We start from the raw sequence: 19,717 nt of genomic DNA, 5'->3' as shown, positions 1-19,717 counted from the left end.
TTTTTTATTTATGTCTTTTTTTTCCATCATCAAAGAAATGTCTGTTTATAATATAATAATATTAAAGATTATTCCTGCATCGGGAAATTAAAAAAGAAAAAGAAAAAGAAAAAGAAAAAAGCGGGCCCATCAATTTTAAGATTTGTTATATTCGTTCAAAAATTGAAAGCGCTGCTACTATTTTTTCGCCGAAATAAATATTTATCCGAAGTCTATAAATAGACAACGGTCACCTATCGCTTTCTTTACCTCACTTCCTCAGCAGTTACTATTACTATTTGAATTGAGCCGCGGTTCCTATATCTCTCTCTCTTCGCAGATCAGATCCAGATCCCTCAAAAGGTAGCTCTACGAAACCCCGAGTCTTTAGATCTCAGATTCACATACAAAATCGATGCTGCCAATTTCTTCCTTCTAACCACTAGCTCTGTGATGTGGCGTGACGTTTTTCTTCACTATTTTTGTGATTCGATGATGATTGACTTGTTTTGTTAAGATCTGTTGTTCTTATCTCCTTTTGATTCAGGCATTTCGCTTGTTTTTGCTGGCTTCTGTATCACTGTTTATATATATATAAAATTAAAGTTAGGTGTTGTTATATCTAGGTTGATATGATTGTAGTTGTGATATAAATCACCACGCATTTTTTTTCAGTTTCATAATGTATTTATGAATTGTGTCTCTTGTATTTATGCATGTATTTGTGATCATGTTTGTTATGATGTGGGTGTTGGCTAGCTATCTAGGAAGGGATTGAAAGGGGGTGCTATCCCTGTTGTGATCATTTTTGTTGATTTCAAATGGCTATTCAGAAATTGGTTGACGGGTCTGTAGATCTTTTAAATTGCCAAGCCGTGATTAGAGTAGTTTGTGTGATTTCTGAGTGTTATGCAGGTAATTAATCATGGTTCTTGTCATCCTTATTGTGACTCATGCCGTTTCATTTCCATAAGTTTATTTGTTTGTTATTTTCATTCTTTCCTGGAAGACATGTTTTAATTTTTGTGCTATGTAAAGTTCAGAATATGGGTCGTGGAGTTAGCGCTGGTGGAGGGCAGAGTTCATTGGGCTATCTGTTTGGGAGTGGAGAGGCTCCAAAAGCTAGCACAAACAATGCCCAAGCTGCTCCAAGCGAGGTCCAGCCTGCTAGCAATCCACCTCCTCCTAAACCTGCTGCAGCCCCTCAGCCAGCTGAAATTAACAGGGAGTTTCCTGCTGGTATCAACAGTACTTCCACAAACAATTATTTGAGGGCAGATGGTCAGAACGCTGGCAACTTCATCACGGTATGATTCCGGAAACCTTTGCTCTTGGAGCAGTTTTTATCAATTGTCCATGCTGATTTTAGGCGGATACAATTTGCTCAGATTCACGACATGCCACAGTTCTTCTCTGTGACAAATTAGCATGCCTGATTAGTTCTTTACAAGATTCACTTGTCTTTTGGAAATGGATATGCATTATCCTGTGAGTGATTGCAAAATGCATGGCAGAGGGATGTGCGTAAATACATATGGAAGAATGCCATTGTCTTTGTAACTATCAAACTGCATTTTTGCTGCCTAAGAAGTATGAAGTGCTATTGGTTGTTTTAGGGTTCTGGGTCTCATTCCAATAGGGTGAAATTTTTGTGGTTTCTAGCGCTCTTCAGATGCCTCTGGGAGTCGGAGTGCCTCTCCAGTGATTGGAGATATGGCTCCTAATCTTAGCCCTAGGGAATTCAGTCTTGTGAAAGCAGCTGCGTGTCTCAACATCGCCTTGGATGTACATGGGTTATGGTATAATGGGTAACTAGATACTGTTCATTGTTTATGATGGACTAGGCTTGGGAACTCTCGCATGCAAGCTGTCGCTGTGAAATGTGGGCCCAAGAAGCAGCTAGATGGATCGTATAGTGCCAGTTAGCCATTTGTTTTGAGATGTGGGGGTAAATTCCTAGAGCCAAGGAGCTGGGCTGGAACTACTTTCAATTATGCTCTTGCCATTCTGTATTCTCAATTTACATGTTTCCAAGCGATATTGTCAGCATGGTATTCTCATGGTTTCATTTGAACAAGGTTCACTAGATACATTATATGAAAGTTGAAAGAAGGCGGACTTGGAACTACATGAATGTTATTTCTAAATCATTCAAAGGGTTCTGTAAACTGTTTCTGGAAGTTGCTTTAAACAGCCAACAAGCTACTTGTTTAATTGTTTTAACATAACCTGCTTAATTGTGTTTCATGAGCGACAAATGGTTGTTTCTTGAAGTTGTTTTTATCAACCTAAGAACTTTGTTTCTTGGTTCAGGATCGACCGTCAACCAAGGTCCATGCTGCTCCTGGTGGTGGATCTTCTTTGGGATACCTCTTTGGTGGTGGTAGCAATTGACACATGCAATCATGTCTTCATACGGAGTTCTGTTTGTTGATCTTTGTGAACCTTAGTTTGAATGAAACCATGCTTTCATCTTCAATATGATCCATGACAATTTGTTGGATCATGTGGTGTAATATCTCCTGTGTTCTCTTTGTTGTTTCAACTATTCGATCACGATCGTGGGATTTAGATGCCTGGGCATCTGTTAAAAATCGGGTGGATCTTTTCTGATACATATAGCATCCGAACAATATGTTGTTTCTAATAGCATTGCCAATGCTTCTTTTTTTCCCCCCTTTAATTATTCTTTCCTCGTCGTCCCTTTTTATTCCTTGTTAATAGGGCAGTGTCAACTGGTGGACGGTCATCTGGGGAAAAGTTCCTGGATCCCATGAAGCTTGCATAGGCAGCACCAAATGTATTGGCTGGCAAATCCCAAGCATGGCCCACTTGAGCAGATATGACACGAGGTCTCTCCAAGAGAAGTGCCTATCAACACGATAAAAAGGAAGAGTAGGTTTCTTTATAATGAATGACACCAATTTCAATCCTCAGGCGTCTGTGTGAAGAGTCCATATGAAAGTAATCACAATCTTAGCCAAAGAGAGATGTATTAAAAAAAAATAAAAAAGAATTCCAAAGCTAGAGTTATTTTTCACTCATGACATGCTTCGCTAAAAGCTTGCTTTCAAAACGAATTCGCTTTGATATTGCATGATGAGTTTAGAGCCCGCAGCTCCTGTCAAAATTTCAGTTTGACGATATTATTTGGCATCATATAAAAAAATACCCAAGATTCATAATTCACAGCGTAACAAGACTGGATATATAAGGACTGTTGCATATTATGTAATGCATTCAGGAAAATAAATAATTCAGTCATACCAAACTACTACTACTGTTACGACCACCACCCAGGAAATGGATGAAGAATGAAGTCAAAGGGAGATAGAGAGAGAGAGACCCACTCTTCCTTCCGGGCTCTTCTTCATTCTTTCGACAACTCTTTCAAAAGCATGTTTTCCGGTTGTTTCTCCTAGCGCCGCTATCAAATCCGCTCTTCGTGGATCTAACAACGCACCCACCGCGGAACCAACAGCAACGGCCGCCTGTTGCCACCCTTTCAGCTGGATTCTTCCTCCTCCTATCATTCCTTGCTCAACAACACAGCGTACCTATAATTAATGACAAATGGGGAATTTTCTCCAAGTTTCTAGTCACGGTTGAATTGAATCTAGATTTATTTTAGAGTTACATACATAAAAGGAGAGCGGAAGAAGAAACGACAAAATAATAATAATAAAAATAAAAAGAAGGGCGAGGGAAGGCGTGACCAAATATGAGGGAGAATGGGAGAGGGGGTTGGCCTGCTTGGATTTCTTTGAAGTGCAAAATAGACGAGAAATTTTCCGATGATAAGCTATAACCTGTGATGTTTTATATTATTAAAATATATGCCACATCATAAACTCTTGTAACCAACCATTCTCTTCAATTCCTTCTCTTTTATCCTCTCTCTCTCTCTCTCTCTCTCAACGTTGCTTTCTCTCTCAACTTCACCATTCCAGAGGTACAAACCACTGTTTTTGCCTCCCTCTTGACTTCATCATCAAAGCCCACGATTTCAACATCACGAGTGCAGTTGTGGGAGGAGCCTTTTTATTGCAAGGTCAATTGGTTTACGCTTTGAATTCTCTGTTGTTGAATGTGAGGGTGAATGGGTTTACAAGAGAAAATATTGATTCAACACCCCGAGTGTTGCTGAAAGAAAGAGGAGCCCTTTTCAACAAGAAGTTTGATATTCAAAAGACTGTAACACCGTGAAGTATTTATAATTTTATATATCGAAAAAATTGAGTTTTAAAGCTTTTGAATATTTATTTATCATAAAATTAGGAACTATCGAACAAATCCCATGGGCTCTAGATCAGACAATACCTGGATTACTAAAATCAACCTCTATTGCATTGCCTTGTCCATGACATTAAATCACGATGGGCCTCAGACTTGTGGGATGGGGGCTTCATTTATTAGCATATGGACCGCTCAATTAAGCTGAGATAGCCCAATAAGTCACCAACAAGCCCATCAAGACGGACCTTTTTTCGCTTTCCTCTTCAACGGTCATTCCTCTCTTTCTCTCTCCCACTCCGTTTCACACTCGATGTGGAGAATGGATCATCCATCTCCATCTCGCCGGACCCGCACCAGCAAAACCCCTAATAAATCGGAACTCTACTCTACTGTCGTAATTCACAACTCAGACTCCGACTCTGAACCCGAATACAAATCCAAAACCGACGACAACAACATCTACGCTACAATGCTTTATAAAGGAGTGGGAGAAAACAACAGCAAAAACGACGACGTAGACGTAGAAGAAGAAGAAGACGAGGAATCTCTTCCTCCTCTCCTCAAACGCCTTCCAAAGGACTTTGGCGGTGGCGACGACGACGACGACGCTGATTTCGGCACTATGATAGTCAAGACCGGCCGCGGACGCCATCAGAAACAGTCATGGTCGTCATCATCCTCGGTTGCCCCTCCAAGGAAGCCTCATAGCGCTCCTTTCACGGAATTTGAAAGCCGAATCAATGATATTGGAGATAATAGTGACGGGGATGATGATGGGAGAGAGGAGTTTGGGACATTTTTGGTGAAATCGACGGTGGTGAGGAGAAGCGGGAGTGGTGGTGGTGGATCAACGATGGGGAAGGCGGTGGCAAGTATGCAGGCGTCCGGGGAGCTAGGGTTTGGAAAGGAGCGGAAAGGGAGTGGGTTGCTAGGAGAGGAGGGTAAACAACACCAGCAGAAGCAAAGCAAAATGTCTTCGAGTTCGATTCCAGAGAGTGTTACTAGAGAGGATCCTGCTACTAAGTATGAATTGCTTAATGAACTCGGTGCGTGCACTTTTTGAAAGCGTATTTTTTTGTGTTATTATGCATTTTGAGTTTGAATATAGATGTGTATGTAGAACAAGGGATGGTAAGTGAGCATTATAGTCATTGTGGTAACGGGTGAGGTTTAAATGTTTAGTGGACTAGTTAATGGTTTGTTTTCGATAAGGTAATTATCTTGATTAAGCTTTGTCTCTGGTATTTGTTACTCACTTTAAAGTGAGTATTTTAAAGTGTTGTGTGCTGAGTTTGGTTCTTGGGTGTCAGGGAAGGGGTCTTACGGGGCTGTTTACAAGGCTAGGGATTTACGAAGTTCAGAGCTTGTTGCTATCAAAGTTATATCATTGACCGAAGGAGTGAGTGTGCTTCCTTGTTCTGCTTATAATTAAATTCTTTAATTTGTTGGCCGAATGAATATTGGATGTGGGTCCAAATGCTGCTTGTATGCAGGAGGAGGGATATGAAGAAATTCGTGGTGAAATTGAGATGTTGCAACAATGCAGTCATCCAAATGTTGTTCGATATCTTGGGAGCTATCAAGGTGAAGATTATCTTTGGGTATGAACTCTTTTTGGTTACTTATTTGAGGATTAGCAATCAGTTTGATTCTATGGGTTTCACCCTGTCACAAGTTTATTTTTTGGTGCTAGATGCTTTTTACTGGGGTGTTTTTTGCAAGACTAGTTGTTGTTGTTACTGTTACTATTATTACTATTACTATTATTATTATTTGCAGATTGTTATGGAGTACTGTGGGGGTGGAAGTGTTTCTGACTTAATGAATGTTACTGAGGAACCTTTGGAAGAGTATCAAATAGCATACATATGTAGAGAAGCTTTGAAGGTATCCTTGATTTTAATTGGTTGGGACTTGAGAGAAGAAAATGTTGATACTTGTCTATTCCATTTTTTTATTCATTTTTCAATTTGCTCTATTTTTACATACTATGGTGGTTTGATTTGTACCTCTTTTTATTCTTCTAAATATCATGCAGGGCCTTGCTTATCTGCATTCAATTTTCAAGGTCCATAGAGACATTAAGGGTGGTAATATTTTGTTAACTGAACAAGGTGAAGTCAAGTTGGGTGAGTATTTTCTTTCAAAAATTATGTGGTAAATAATGGAACTCCAATTATGCTTATAAGAAACAGAAAGGAATCACCTATTGTAGGGTTTTGTTTTTCCTAAAATGCTTTTTGGTAGTCCTATTGTTTTTTTAAATGACATTGATAGCTTTCATGTTGCAAAAGAATGTTTGAATACCATGACGTGGACTTGCTCCTAACTTTCATTCTTAACAGTTTTTCTTTTCACTCCCTGACTTGAATGCTTGTATATCCATAATGTCTTGATTAATATAAAATAATGAAGTGGAAATGATTGCACTTGTTAATGCTGAGTTTATGACACAACAGATTCAAAGTTTATGTACTACCGGGGATTCATGGAGGATTAGGGCTTGGGATTTGAGAATTCTAAGAGTTTAGACTAGAAGAAAGGGATTTAGGGTTTGGAATCTAAGTTCTTGATGAAAGTTGAAGGGCTACCAACTTCACTCCCGTAGGTTTTTTAGGAGTCACATCTAGAAGATAGAAAATCTGAGCACCACATCTTAATTAAGGGCTAATAGGACACTAAGATATAAAATAAAATCCAGACCATGATAATTTGTGCAAGTCTGGAAATTACAGAAATACCATTGTCTTCCAAAATCACACAAAATACAAGAATTTTGCTTGTTTTGTTGCCTGCATCTGTGTTTTATAAGTCTAGTTAGCGAAGAAGCTACATGGGCTAGGCTACCTTTAAGTCCTGTATGACAAATGGATTAGAGGTTGGTCTTCTGAAGGAAATCAAATTCATAAATTTGGTATTAACTTTTGATGATTGAGATTGAGTTTGCTTCCCTTGAAAAAGTTTAAAACTGTATGAAAGAATTTCCATCGTATTGAGACATTCAAGACATTAAAATTTTTTATAAACATGTCTTGTTTCTGGCTGCCAACATTGTTGAAGAGGCAGACCATGATTTGGATCAAAATGTCATATTTTCAGGATTAGAATTTGTGCCTGTATTTAATGTCATACTTGACAGAATATCTCAGAATTCATTCCGTGCACCATGCTTTTTCTTGTGAAAGCCCACTGAAATATGACTTCCTTTTCTTCTGCTAAAGTTTAAAGCCCTTTCCCTTCTATATTCTAACTTTTAGAGTGCAAAGTTACCATCAAACTGATCCAGAATTTTGTGGTTATTGCAATGTCTGAGCAGGTGATTTTGGGGTTGCCGCGCAGCTTACAAGGACCATGTCAAAGCGTAATACGGTACAGTAATTGTTGAACTAATGTGCAGTTTTTATGAATTCATATTTTGTGAATTAGAATTGCTTGTAGCGTGCTCCAGCTTTTTCTAGACAATAGCATTCCTAGTATAGAATTGCATGCCTCAGAAAAAGCCTGATGTCTGGAAAGACAACTTTATGTTAACTTTCTGCATGTCAGCCTGTGATGTATTTGAAAATGTAAACTTCCAATGTACCTTCATCGAGTTGTCTTTCCTACATTAAGGTACCCTCAAACCTATTTCTCATGATAAGTTACTTTTAATCTTTCTACCAAAATATGGTGTTTGTGACAACTTTTAAACAAGGTATTCTATGCTGTACAGACTTCAAACCACATGATTCGTCAGCATTTCATTTTTCTTTCTAAATTATATACTAAAGATAAAAAAAAATAGAGAAAAACATACTTTATGCACTTTCCCTCTCCTGTATCAGTTCCTTTCTTCCTGCACTTGAAATTTATTTACTGAACTCTTTTCTTTGTTTCAAGAATCCAGCTATTTTGAGTAACACTAGTTTTTGGTTCTCCATATAGTAAATAAATGTTCAATTAGAAATATCCCAAGACCTTCTCTAATAACAATTCCAAATGCAAAAAGAGCTCATTAAGCTACATGTATTTTGTTCTTGTGAAAATTTTGGATAGCAATAAACATGTGATTCTTGCACGGTTGTTTGCCATCCACCTTCAATTGGAAAAAGGAGTCACTTCAAAGAGTGGATTTGAAGAAAAAAGGGAGGATTTTAAAGGCAAAGCCTAATGGGTGATCAAGACCTATGGTAGCAGAAAAAGCCCAACTAACCAAAAATCTTTCCTTCTATAAAAGCAGTGGTTCAAAATTTTGCATATTGTACTCAACATGAGCTATATTATATATAGGAAAAGGCAAGTATAGACAAGAGAAAACTAGAAAATAATAATTTTCTAAGTATTTGAACAAATTAAAAGCTGGTATGTTTGTTTAAATGTGAGGTGAGTGTAGATGGTATATCAATTCTGGTAAATTTGGTTGAAATTGTTTTTTTAAATTTAAAAAAGAAAAAAAAAAACTCGATTTCTTATTCTTGGTTCCATTTTTTCTTAAAGAAGATTGTCTAGTTTGCTCATTGAGTTAAAAAAATTTAAAGGGTATTTTTATCAAGTCAAATGTTTTAGCTCGTGATTTTATATATAGTTAATGGACTAGTGAGTTTTATTTTATGTGCAGTTTATTGGCACTCCGCATTGGATGGCTCCAGAAGTTATCCAAGAAAGTCGATATGATGGGAAGGTATCATTTCCATTCTTTGTTAGTTTCCTTTTTCTTTCTACTGTCCAACTCTCTTCCCTTTTCATTGGGTAATAGGACTTGAAAGCATGTTATGTGCATGGATATGGGTGTTCACATGACCTCATTTTGCCTTGGTTGTGGGTTCCAAGAGCTTTCTCGCATACTATACTATACTATACTATACTGACTGAACCACCAAAAAGTATCTCTCAAGTAGGGCCGGTAACCTGCTGACAATAAATTGAATTTTTTTTTAACAGAAACCTCCATTGTTTCTATTCTTTCCCTTCAAAAAAATTTTCAGTCTCAAATGTCTAGTGTGTGCTGTGCCTGCATGATATAATTGCCCAATTCTTGAAGGCATCATTGTTTTGGAAGTATGGTGCACATTTGCTGTTCCACAAGTCTCTATACAACTAACTTCTTACTGTTACCATATTTTTCTTTCAGGTGGATGTATGGGCTCTTGGTGTTTCTGCTATTGAAATGGCAGAGGTATATGCATTTATAATGATATCAAGGATTCCCCCAACAATCTTGATAGTTTTCCTAGTTGCTTAGTTTCTTATAGCAGCTACTTATGATTGTTCTTTTCCCAGTTAGCTGCTTCGTGGTATTTGCAGCTAAAGTTGTCCCTGGTCCTTATAGTTCAAGTTGTCATCCACATACAAGCTTGGGATATGATATAGCTAGTTAAAAAAAGAAAGCCAGTATTCTCTGATGTATTTGTTGTATTGTTTTTTTCCCAATCCATAGACCAAATAGTGACAAATAAAGAATTTGGTATTAACTCTATTGCTGGTGGAGAAACGAACAGAAACAGAAAAATAAAAAAATATAAAATAAAAGAGTGAAAGTTGTCTTGTGCTGAGTAATGAATGATGTGTCGCGCATGGATTATATCACTCTTTTTGTAGTAACTTTTGTCATCCTTTTCTTATCTAAAAAGAATTTTTTGACGACTTCTTAATTTTTCATTTTTTTCTTCAGGGACTTCCCCCAAGATCCACGGTGCATCCTATGAGGGTTAGTGATTACTCAAGCATTTGAACTTGTTACTGTTACTGTATAGTTTTTGTTGAGAAGCTTATGGGTAATACATGCACATCATTGACTACACGTAAATTCTCCTCCTATAAATATGATGCTCAGGGATTTTTTGAACTTATTTGATCAACCTTTGTTCACTATTAAAATTTTTAAGTTTGGCATGTTTATCATCTGTGATAGGTTTTGTTCATGATATCCATTGAGCCAGCCCCAATGCTTGAGGATAAAGAAAAATGGTTCGCCTTTCAGTTCTTTTTACCCACAATCTTTTGCAACAATTCGCTAGTGGTTGCCTTTACATTTTTTTGACACAGCAGCATGTGTTTTGGTGTTTAACCATTTGTTGTTTTATCTGCCAGGTCTCTTGTCTTCCATGATTTTGTGGCGAAGTGCCTTACAAAGGAACCACGCTCACGTCCAATGGCATCTGAGATGCTGAAGGTATGGAGACTTGTATGTCAACAGGGAAAATATGCATATTGGAAGGTGTACTGATTGTTTAGAACTGTGCTGCGTGCATTTTAGGCTTGGACAGCTCTTTGTTTCGGGTTTGGTCATACTTCTGATGCTGTCAGTTCTTTTTCATTGATCCTTTTGATGCTTTGTGACTGTTCTTGGTTTGCCTTGTGCCTATATCCTGTTCAACCTTGTTAACAGATTTTTGTGTAAATTAAACATTGGCAAAGCTTCAAATAATTGTCTTGAATATTTTTGTCTTTGACTAACATTCATGGTTGGCTTGTCAGAATAATAAGATTGTTCATTTATGACTTGAAGAAGATGAACTTAGAGCTTGGTGACACAAATAATGCATTACAACAACTAGTTTAGGCCATAATAGTTTAGAGACCAAAATAAAGGTAGCGTACCTAAGTAGCCAAGCTCAAGCTCAACTAGTTTTGGACTGTGACTTCGTTGACTTGAGCTGGTTTGTAGTGATGACATTTTATTTTATCCAGGGATTGAAACATGTGCAGGATTCTTCTCTCTCTCGCTTGTATTATCTTTTTCTCTGGAACTTCTTTATATATCATATTGTTATTTATTAATTCTGACTTGAACTGTTTTTCCTGTATTTTGTTGGAACCTAGCACAAATTTATTGATAGATGCAAAGTTGGAGCCTCTGCAATGTCGCCAAAGATTGAAAAGGCCAGGCAAATTAGGACTGCAATGTCTCTGCAGGCGCAAAATCTTGCTCCAGCTGAATCAGAAGTTTGTTACTGTCAAATTTCTACCTTTAGAAACTGAAGAAATCTCTTTCTAACTATTTCTGAGAAATCATTCAGTATTTCCTAACTTATCTCAATCTGAAACAGCCAACTGAAGGTCCAAAACTGAATGAGGTTTATGGAGACACTGTTCCGTCAAATCGACTTCCTATGGTAAATGAAGTGCACAGCTCTTCAGATGGTGTCGATATGGCTGGAGGTATGGTTTTGATTGCATTCTATGTTTTGTGATAGGATGGAAAAAGTTCTTCTGAACTTAAGAGTTTACCACTACCAGTCATCTTTTTTTTTTTTTTTTTTTTTTAATTAGGGAAGCTGATTTTTGTAGCATGGTATAAAGTGGACTTTGTTTACATGTCTCAAAAGGCCTGCTTAGAGCTTGATTGCTAGTAGTCTTCACCAAACTTGATCTTATCTGGAAAGTTGAGAAAAGTTATTGTAGATAGTTGCTAATCTGCCATGTGATGGAGTTACCACCAGGCCTTGACTGCCACCTATGCCTCATGGAGTTTGTGGATAAAGTCTATTATGGATACACCACTTATTGTTGGGACCTTAACCAACTTTATTGCTTTATTGATCTTATTCAGCTGTGGTTGAATGGGATGGAACATTACTTTATAGCTCACCAATGAAACATACAGGACTCCTCTCATTCAATCTTACCTTCCATTCTAGTCCCTTTCAGCCATTGCAGTCCATTTCAGACTGATATAGTAATTTTGTCCAAATTAGGGATGTTTCTGGTTTGTGCTTCACAGTAAGCATGTTAGGTTCGATTTTTGGTGACAAGGCCTGCTGCCTTCTAAAAAGGTCCTCCTTGCCAACAACTTGGTGACTCATTGACACATGAGAGAGAGAAATTGGCCTGGTTCAAAATGTGTTTAGACTAACATAAGATGATTTGATATGTTTTTAACCCCCAATTCATTTATGGTTCATATGTGTGCAGGTGACTATGGGACTTTTGTAGTTCATGGTGGAGAGGAAACAGATAAGACAGGCTTACAGACTGCATTATATGATGCGGGGGGGACCTTACAAGACCACCCAGGAAACATAGAAGGCCTTTCAGTTAGTGGCACAGGAGGCAAATCTGCTGACCCCTGGTACTCAATTCACCATTTAACTCTGATGTTTATTTGAGAGAATGATCCCAGTTTATTGGTTATAAGATTATTCCCAGTATAGGATTATACCTGTACATATTACCTTGCCCTTTAGTTGTTATTTTGAGTTTCCCTCCAAGCTGATATCCATTGCCTAGTGCCTGCTCATGTTATTTTACTTACAAGTTAGAGTGCACCAATTAATTAGCACTTCTCTGTTAGGTTGGATAATGCAACAGGGGTTGCTGCAAACAATCCTTTGGTTGGAGAATCGTTTCCTGCATTGCAGACGATACAGACATCTACTCCTGAAGTTTCTGGCTATTCTGAGCAGAATCTCAAGAAAAATACCATATCTAAAGCACACGTTGGAGGTGGTGGCAGCCTGGGCTGTTCCACTTTGAAGAATGAAACAGTCAGCAGAAAAGCTTTTGCATTGCAAGATAAGGTTATATTCATTCTGAACTCATCCAAGAGTTTAAATGATTTTGTTCCAAGTGGTGCACACTGAACATGTGTTTTCAGTATATGAATTTAGCGTTACTGAAATTGATTTTCAGTTATGCTCAAGTGTTTTCTTCTGTATTAAACTCTTTATTTTCTTTTGCGGATAATTGTGACTGCTTACGTTGAAGTCATTTCTATGCAGCTTTGGTCCATATATGCAGCAGGTAATACCGTGCCCATTCCATTTTTGCGGGCAACAGACATATCCCCCATTGCTCTCTTATCAGACAATGTGCTTGGAGGCATCCAGTGTGATAATAGTGGAACTGTAGCAGCAGAAGCACTTCAGGAGCTTTTTTCTGGTGATGGACCATCAAAAAAGGGCCGAAGGATACAAAACGAGGTTATTACCCCCAACCCGTCTCCCTCTCTCCCCTTCAAAGAAATTCGTGTGCTTACGTGTTTAATTTATATGCTGCAGATGCCACTTCCTCCAGGTGTTTACCAAAGACTGACTTCAAGTTCTACGCTGCTGAATCTGGCGCAGGCTTTAGCCTACCACAAAATGTAAGGCCCGCTTATTAATCTTCTCCAATGCATTTATTTGATTAATGACTCCTCTGTAGAAATCATTTCATTCATTCATTGCATATTTTGTTTACCTACACATATACTTGCATTCATTCATTGCAGGTGCTATGAAGAGATGCCACTCCAAGAGTTGCAAGCAACGCAAGAGAAACAAACCATTCAAAATCTTTGTGATACTCTTCGAACTATCCTCCGACTCTAGACAAGTCGCATGTTTGTAAATGAGAGTGCCTTTTCTTCCCCATTCATCTGCCCTTTACTCTTTTCAAGCAATGCTGTGATTTGTTTGTAATTCTCTTAAGCGGCAAAAATTCGGGTGTCAGAGGGGACAGTTTTGTGCTTCTCTTTTTTTTTTTCCCTGCTGCCACTGTATATTACATGGTTAATAGGTAGAAAAATAAATTAGTATATTTTCTCACTCTGCATTCGTAGCTATTAACTTCTGATGTGGTTTTTCCTGGTCACTATAATATGCTTTCTTCCTCAACAAGGTTGAACTTTGATGATGGAGGAAAAGGAAAGAGAAGAAAATATGATGGAATGGGCTTTCATGATTTTTTGCCTCCTCTCCCAAGAAAAAAATAAAACAAACAGCGAGATATTGAAAATTTACTATGTTTATGAAGTAATTAGTAGTATTTAATTAGTTATTATTAGAATATTAGCATGCAACACGATACAACATGATTTAGGTTCTACTAATATTTTTTTTTAATAAAAAAAAAAAAATTATATGGAGATTGAATCTGAACTGGTTATTTTTACGAGTTCAAGTGTAACTTAAATAGCCAGTAAAAAATATTGTTTGGTTTAGAATAAATATTTAGAATGAAATTTTTTTATAGATATTAAGATAATAATATGTTAGATTGATTTAGGTTACAAAGGTTAACTTGTTAATTTGTATGCTAAACTTATAAGACTACAATAACTTTAATGTACTCAAATTCCTAACCAATTTAATATTTAATGATGAAATTAAAAAAATAATATTTATTAAAATTTTGTCAAAGTAGAAAAGATAATAATAAAAAAATGAAAAAAATTATAGAAAAAAAAATTTAAAGAGTGATGAAAAAAAACATGTTTTAAAAAAATAAATTTGTATTCTAATAAGACTATAATAACTTTAATACATCAAGAATGAGGATTAAATCTGATAAAAAAAATAAAATTAAAAGAATGAAATCATTAAAACATTAGTTTTAAAAACCTTTTCAAATAAAACAAACTTTGCTCGAGCAACTGTGGATAAATTGAACAATATTAAACTTGGCCTAAATCAACCTAGATTAAGCCACAAAGCTTGCGACACTTGAAATCAAAATAACTCCGTAAAAAAATAGAATAAAAAAAATCAATTATAAAAAAGAATTACAAAAAAGACATAGGTCAAACCAAACAAAACTTTCAAACTTGTGATCCAAGTCTCGACGCTAGAATTATCCCATAAAAAACAAACACAAAAAAAAATTTAAAGCCAAATTTTTAATCAACAAAATGATGAAAAATAAAATTTTAAAAAAGAAAGTTTCAATAAAAAAGGATTGAGAACAAAAAAAATAGCAATTAAAATTTATAAGGATTGAATCTAAAATAAATAAATAAAATATTGAGAGACAATTGGAAAAATAAGTTCAATTAAGAAAATTTAAGAAAATGATAAAAAAATTACAATAAAAAACTATGATCAATTCTGATAAAAAATCAAAATAATATAAAATCAAAAGAAAATTTCAATTCCATTAATTATTTAAGATAAAAAAAAAGTAATAAAAAAAAAAAATTAAATTTAAAAAAAAAAACAAATTAAAATGCAACTTTAAAACTTTGTAGGGCTAAGTGCAAAAATCAAAAGGAGAAGATATAAAAAAAAGTTGCTAGACGCCAAACTAGAGGAAAGTTGATCACACATGCCACTTTAGTGATAGAGGAGCTGCTTGCCTTGAAGATTCATGCGTTGTCGTTAAATGTTTAAGTTTTTTTTTCAAAAGGTGTTTTAGTCATTTCACTGTGCAACATTGGATTTAATCTATGATATTATCATTGTCTTATGATCCAAGTCACAAGTTTGATCGATTGACTCAATTGATTTTTTTATGTCCCTTTTCAATTAAAGTATTTTTTAATTTCATCTTTAAATATTGGATTTGATTAATGATTGAGTTTTATAATTTTTTATTGCTTTGCTCTATATGATGTTATCCTAATCTCATGGTTTCATGTATGACATGTTAATTCGAGTTGACTCGATCTTTTTTTTTTATTAAATTTTATTTTTAATTTTATCATTCAATATTAGTTTATTAAAAATTAAATTTAATAATTTAAATTTATTTTTTTATAAAATTATTAGGACAATAAATTTAATAAGTTAACCTCATCCTCGTCTAATTATTAATTTTTTTATTTATAAACATATTAAAATAATTTTTCTACATTTGAAAAAAAAAAATCCGATCGGAGCGGACGGGGACACTGGTTGAGTGAACTTAAAAAGAAAAGGGAAAAACTTAAACGAGATACATGGCACAACGAACAGAATACAGAGACAGCCAGCAGCACAACCCGACCGGTTTAATAGAAGCCAAATAGAGTGACGGCGAGAAGGGAGACACGAATAGCCATAGCGATAACGGTCATCAACAATGAGAAGTGGGCGAATCATCCAGCATCTGCTACTACGACCCGGTTGTCGCCGTCTAGATTTCTTTTCTTCATCTTTATCAACTACTACTGCCATTAGAAGCCTCTCTTTCTTCACCCTCGCAACACACGAACATGCAATCAAAACCCTTCAAAACCCCTCCTTCTCTTCTCGTTTACTTGCTTTCTTTTCAAAACAACCCACTTCTCTCCACTTCTCTCCTTCTCTAACCCCTCGGTTTTTAAGCACCACTATCTCCACTGAAGAGAATAGCAGCGAAGATGACCTTCTTTATTGTAATCCCCTGTTTCTTTCCTTTTTTTTTAATCTATCAAACATAACGATGCTATTGGGTTCTGAACTTCAAAGCTTATTCTAAAACACGTGCTACTTAAGTGTTTGATAAAAGTCCCCCTCTTTTTTATTTTTCTTATTGTGATGCTACAGATGAAACAACTGAAGATGTTGAATCGGATGGATGGGAAGAGGAGGAGGAAGTGGAGCCAAAGGTATTATTATTATTTTTTAATCTATAGAAAATTCTCGTGTTCATATTCTATAGTTGATGGTCGCAATTTGATGGTGCTAGTTGTTTTTCATGAATTAATATAGTTAGGTGATGGCGGGGATGGTGGTGGAGTTGTGTTGCAAGGCTTACCCTGGGGCGAACGAACTCTCTCCATTGCTCGTGAGGTGTTATTGTCATTTGGTGATGATATCGAACTCTTCGCTTTCAAGACTACTCCTCGCGGATATGTTTTTGTCAGACTCGATAAACTGTCCCAACCGTAAGGTTCTCTCTTCCTGTGAATTTGGAAAGACAGATGAATGACTTCCTATTGCGTTTTATAATCGAGCAATTAAGATAGCTCATTAAGTGCCAATTTAGAATCTAATTGACAAAGTCTAAGAAACCCTTGTCATTAACAAAATACCGCTGATTGCAAATGATTCTTGACATAAAATTCTTTAAAGAGGTGGGAGAAGTTTCTTCTCAATGAAACACACTTGGGTTGCATTCCTTCCACAATATCCATAATTTAGCTAATTGGAGGATACGATTCCATATATCTATGTCAGTTTGTTTGTGGAAGATGGTCTATTTTCTTGTATATGGACATTTAACATCCATAATCATCGTTCATCAGATATGGATGTCCCAGCATTGAGGAGCTCGAAAGCTACTGTCAAGAATATAGGAAAAGATTGGAGGAAGTCGGGGCACTTGGAGAAATACCTAACAATTTGGCTGTCGAGGTAATTTATGGTTGGCTGCTCTTCTCTATTTTTCCTCACACAAGTTTCTTTTAGAAGTTTTAGCGTAATTCCATAAGGACACATAAGGATAGCAGTGTTCTTGTCTTGAAGGTGTCGACTCCTGGCGCAGAGAGGATACTTAAGGTACCAGAAGATTTGTCTCGGTTTAAAGCCATGCCCATGAGAGTATGCTATTCAGAAGGCAGTGGCACAGAAACGAATGGAGTCTTCTTTCTGGAGTCCGTGGAAATGGAATCAGAGAACTGTGTATGGAAGTTGGCAGATGTGAAGGAAAACAGGGACCCTGAGAGCAAGGGTAGACCATTAAACCGCAAAAGGAGGGACTGGAGATTAACGTTGCCATTCAAAATGCATGGAATGGTATCTTTGTATCTTGACTGCTGATATATCAATTATTTGTCTCTGCTCAAAAGTTTGATCATTAAATCTCCGTTTCGTATTGCCCGTTCTGCTTCCTCTTTTTTTTTTTCTTTTTTAATTTTAAATTAATTTTTTTAATATTTTTACGATTGCTCTCCGAGCACCATACAATTTTTCTTTGATCAAATCTAACATCTCTAAACCAACACCATTTGGTTATTTATGTAACTACAGCATTTTCAATATCATTTTCACCATCATTATCTTGTCATTAAAATAATCATCAATACAACCATTATTTATCATGTTATTATAATTATTATTGTTACAATAACTATCATCATTGTTTTTATCAGTAACATCATAACTTTTCTCATTTTATCATCATTCAAGGCAATAAAAAAAATTGATTTATATGTATAGAAAAATATATTTTTCTAATACATCTAATCAATAAAAAACAAATTATTTTTTAATATTCTTAAAACAAACTTACTTTAAATTTTCTGCGGTTAGAATATTTTTTAATTCAATACATATTTGGTAGGGCTCCGCATTTTCAGTTCGATCCGGTTTTAAACCAAAATAAATAACCAAGCTGAATTTTTTTTTTTAATTTTTTGAATTGAACCGAACCGAAAACTGGTTCAAACCGATTAATTTCGGTTCGGTTTGGTTTTTTCCCCTTCCAAATCGGTTCAAACCCAATGGTTCTCTCTACTTCTCCTGCAATCTTATACAGTAGATCCTAAGTTGCTAGAGGTGAAGACCTATTCGGGCTTCCATGGCTAGATCCTTGTCCACGCTTGCACCTGCGTTCAACTGCACATAGTGTTGATTGAGAAGATCCAGACAAAACCCAACCTTGCAAATCAGGCAAAAAACCCAAGACTCGAACATTAGCCTTGAAAAACATAATCACAGAAACCAGAGCAGGTTGTCCTACTTTAAAAAGAAACATAAAGGAAGCAATGCCTTAATCTTTTCGGTCCTGCAAGGGAGGTCGTTTCTCTTGAAATCATCTTCAAGGGTGGAGTGAGCCATTTGGTGAGTTAACTAAGCCAAGTAATCTTCTTCGCCACTCTCTATCTCAGTAGAGCCAATGATGACCAACTTGTTCTGTTTTGATTTTTCACCAGCCAGGGAGTAAAGGGAGAGAGATGCAGGGAGGGGAGGAGGGCCAGCCAGAAAATAAAGTGAAAGTAAAAGAAAAAAGAAGAGAGATGTAGAGAAGGGAGGGGAGGGGTGACGGCAACTGATGGCTTAATGTTATTTTAGGGTTAGAAAGCATGGTATTTTTAATTGTTTTATTTTTTTTAAGCGGTGGTTGGTTGAACCGGTTCGGTTCGCTTCAATCGGTTTCAGACTTTAAAAATCGAAACCAAACCGAACCAGATTTTTTTTGTGATTTTTTAATCGGTTAATTTAATTTTTTTTTTTTTTTTTTTTTTCGATTTCCTTCGATTTAATCGGTTTATCAGTTTTTTTCTGACCCCTAATATTTAGCATGTCAGACTCATTGTCAAAGTTTTTTTTAACCAAGGAAGCTTACCGTAACTTGTAGTCACAGGCCCAATCTTTTTATTTAAATTTCACCTTTCATGTAGCACTGCTGTTAAGATAACTCGTGTGTATTCTATTTTCACATCTAAAAGCTTGCAATTCTCCACGCATAGGAATATCTGGAAAGTGCACAGATCTGCCCAGCGAGTTCTGAGTCAAACATTTCCGCAACTCAGTGACGACTCGATTTCTTTCAATAGCTCCATCTGGCATCCGGGGTCCTTTTGGACTAAGAAGCAAGTGGATTTTTCCATCTCATATATCATGTTAGAAATGGGCATTTCTTTTTGCACAAATTGACAAAACAAAGTATTAGGTAGTGTGTGTGTGTGTGTGTGTGTGTTACCCAACTCGATTGGTGGAGGAAAGATTTAAAGGGCATATTACAAGCTGAGCGTGCCTTTCCAGAGCTCAAATCTCTATGCATTTTGTCATTCTAACAAAAAAGATGGCATGATAGTATATATATAAAAAAGTTGCAGGCCTACCGTCCAGGACAGCCGCCCTAAATGATAGGTAGCTGTCCGTTCAGCCTATCTTCTCCTGTCCTCTGGGCCCTCAATAAA

General features: G+C 36.4%; 3 protein-coding genes across 4 annotated transcripts; all 3 read left to right on the top strand.

Annotated features, from left to right (window-relative positions):
- The first annotated feature begins 192 nt into the window (after positions 1 to 192).
- LOC118043283 (protein SPIRAL1-like 1) lies at positions 193 to 2,662 on the top strand. Of its 2 annotated transcripts, none has more exons than XM_035051201.2 (3): positions 193 to 342; positions 1,023 to 1,286; positions 2,293 to 2,662. In XM_035051201.2, the coding sequence occupies exons 2-3, from the start codon at positions 1,026 to 1,028 to the stop codon at positions 2,371 to 2,373; spliced, it is 342 nt and encodes a 113-aa protein (XP_034907092.1). In that variant the 5' UTR covers positions 193 to 342; positions 1,023 to 1,025; the 3' UTR covers positions 2,374 to 2,662. The 2 variants fall into 2 exon arrangements, with proteins under 2 accessions (XP_034907092.1, XP_034907091.1); XM_035051200.2 differs by having other exon boundaries at positions 1,018 to 1,286.
- A 1,823-nt stretch (positions 2,663 to 4,485) lies between these two features.
- Positions 4,486 to 13,721, top strand: LOC118043281 (serine/threonine-protein kinase 1). The gene is made up of 18 exons (XM_035051198.2): positions 4,486 to 5,261; positions 5,526 to 5,614; positions 5,709 to 5,816; positions 5,995 to 6,102; positions 6,254 to 6,344; positions 7,532 to 7,584; positions 8,813 to 8,875; positions 9,326 to 9,370; positions 9,866 to 9,901; positions 10,106 to 10,161; positions 10,285 to 10,366; positions 11,017 to 11,139; positions 11,244 to 11,355; positions 12,109 to 12,265; positions 12,488 to 12,713; positions 12,915 to 13,115; positions 13,194 to 13,279; positions 13,406 to 13,721. The coding sequence occupies exons 1-18, from the start codon at positions 4,526 to 4,528 to the stop codon at positions 13,503 to 13,505; spliced, it is 2,472 nt and encodes an 823-aa protein (XP_034907089.1). The 5' UTR covers positions 4,486 to 4,525; the 3' UTR covers positions 13,506 to 13,721.
- A 2,049-nt stretch (positions 13,722 to 15,770) lies between these two features.
- Positions 15,771 to 17,816, top strand: LOC118043280 (uncharacterized). Its single transcript, XM_035051197.2, has 5 exons — positions 15,771 to 16,246; positions 16,398 to 16,459; positions 16,563 to 16,738; positions 17,099 to 17,207; positions 17,319 to 17,816. Exons 1-5 carry the CDS (start codon positions 15,952 to 15,954, stop codon positions 17,610 to 17,612), a joined length of 936 nt encoding a protein of 311 aa, XP_034907088.1. The 5' UTR covers positions 15,771 to 15,951; the 3' UTR covers positions 17,613 to 17,816.
- The last annotated feature ends 1,901 nt before the right edge of the window (positions 17,817 to 19,717 follow it).

The sequence above is a fragment of the Populus alba genome, chromosome 10 (assembly GCF_005239225.2).
Source record: "Populus alba chromosome 10, ASM523922v2, whole genome shotgun sequence".
In the NCBI taxonomy this organism is placed as follows: domain Eukaryota; kingdom Viridiplantae; phylum Streptophyta; class Magnoliopsida; order Malpighiales; family Salicaceae; genus Populus; species Populus alba.
This window is presented reverse-complemented; position numbering and strand designations above follow the sequence as displayed.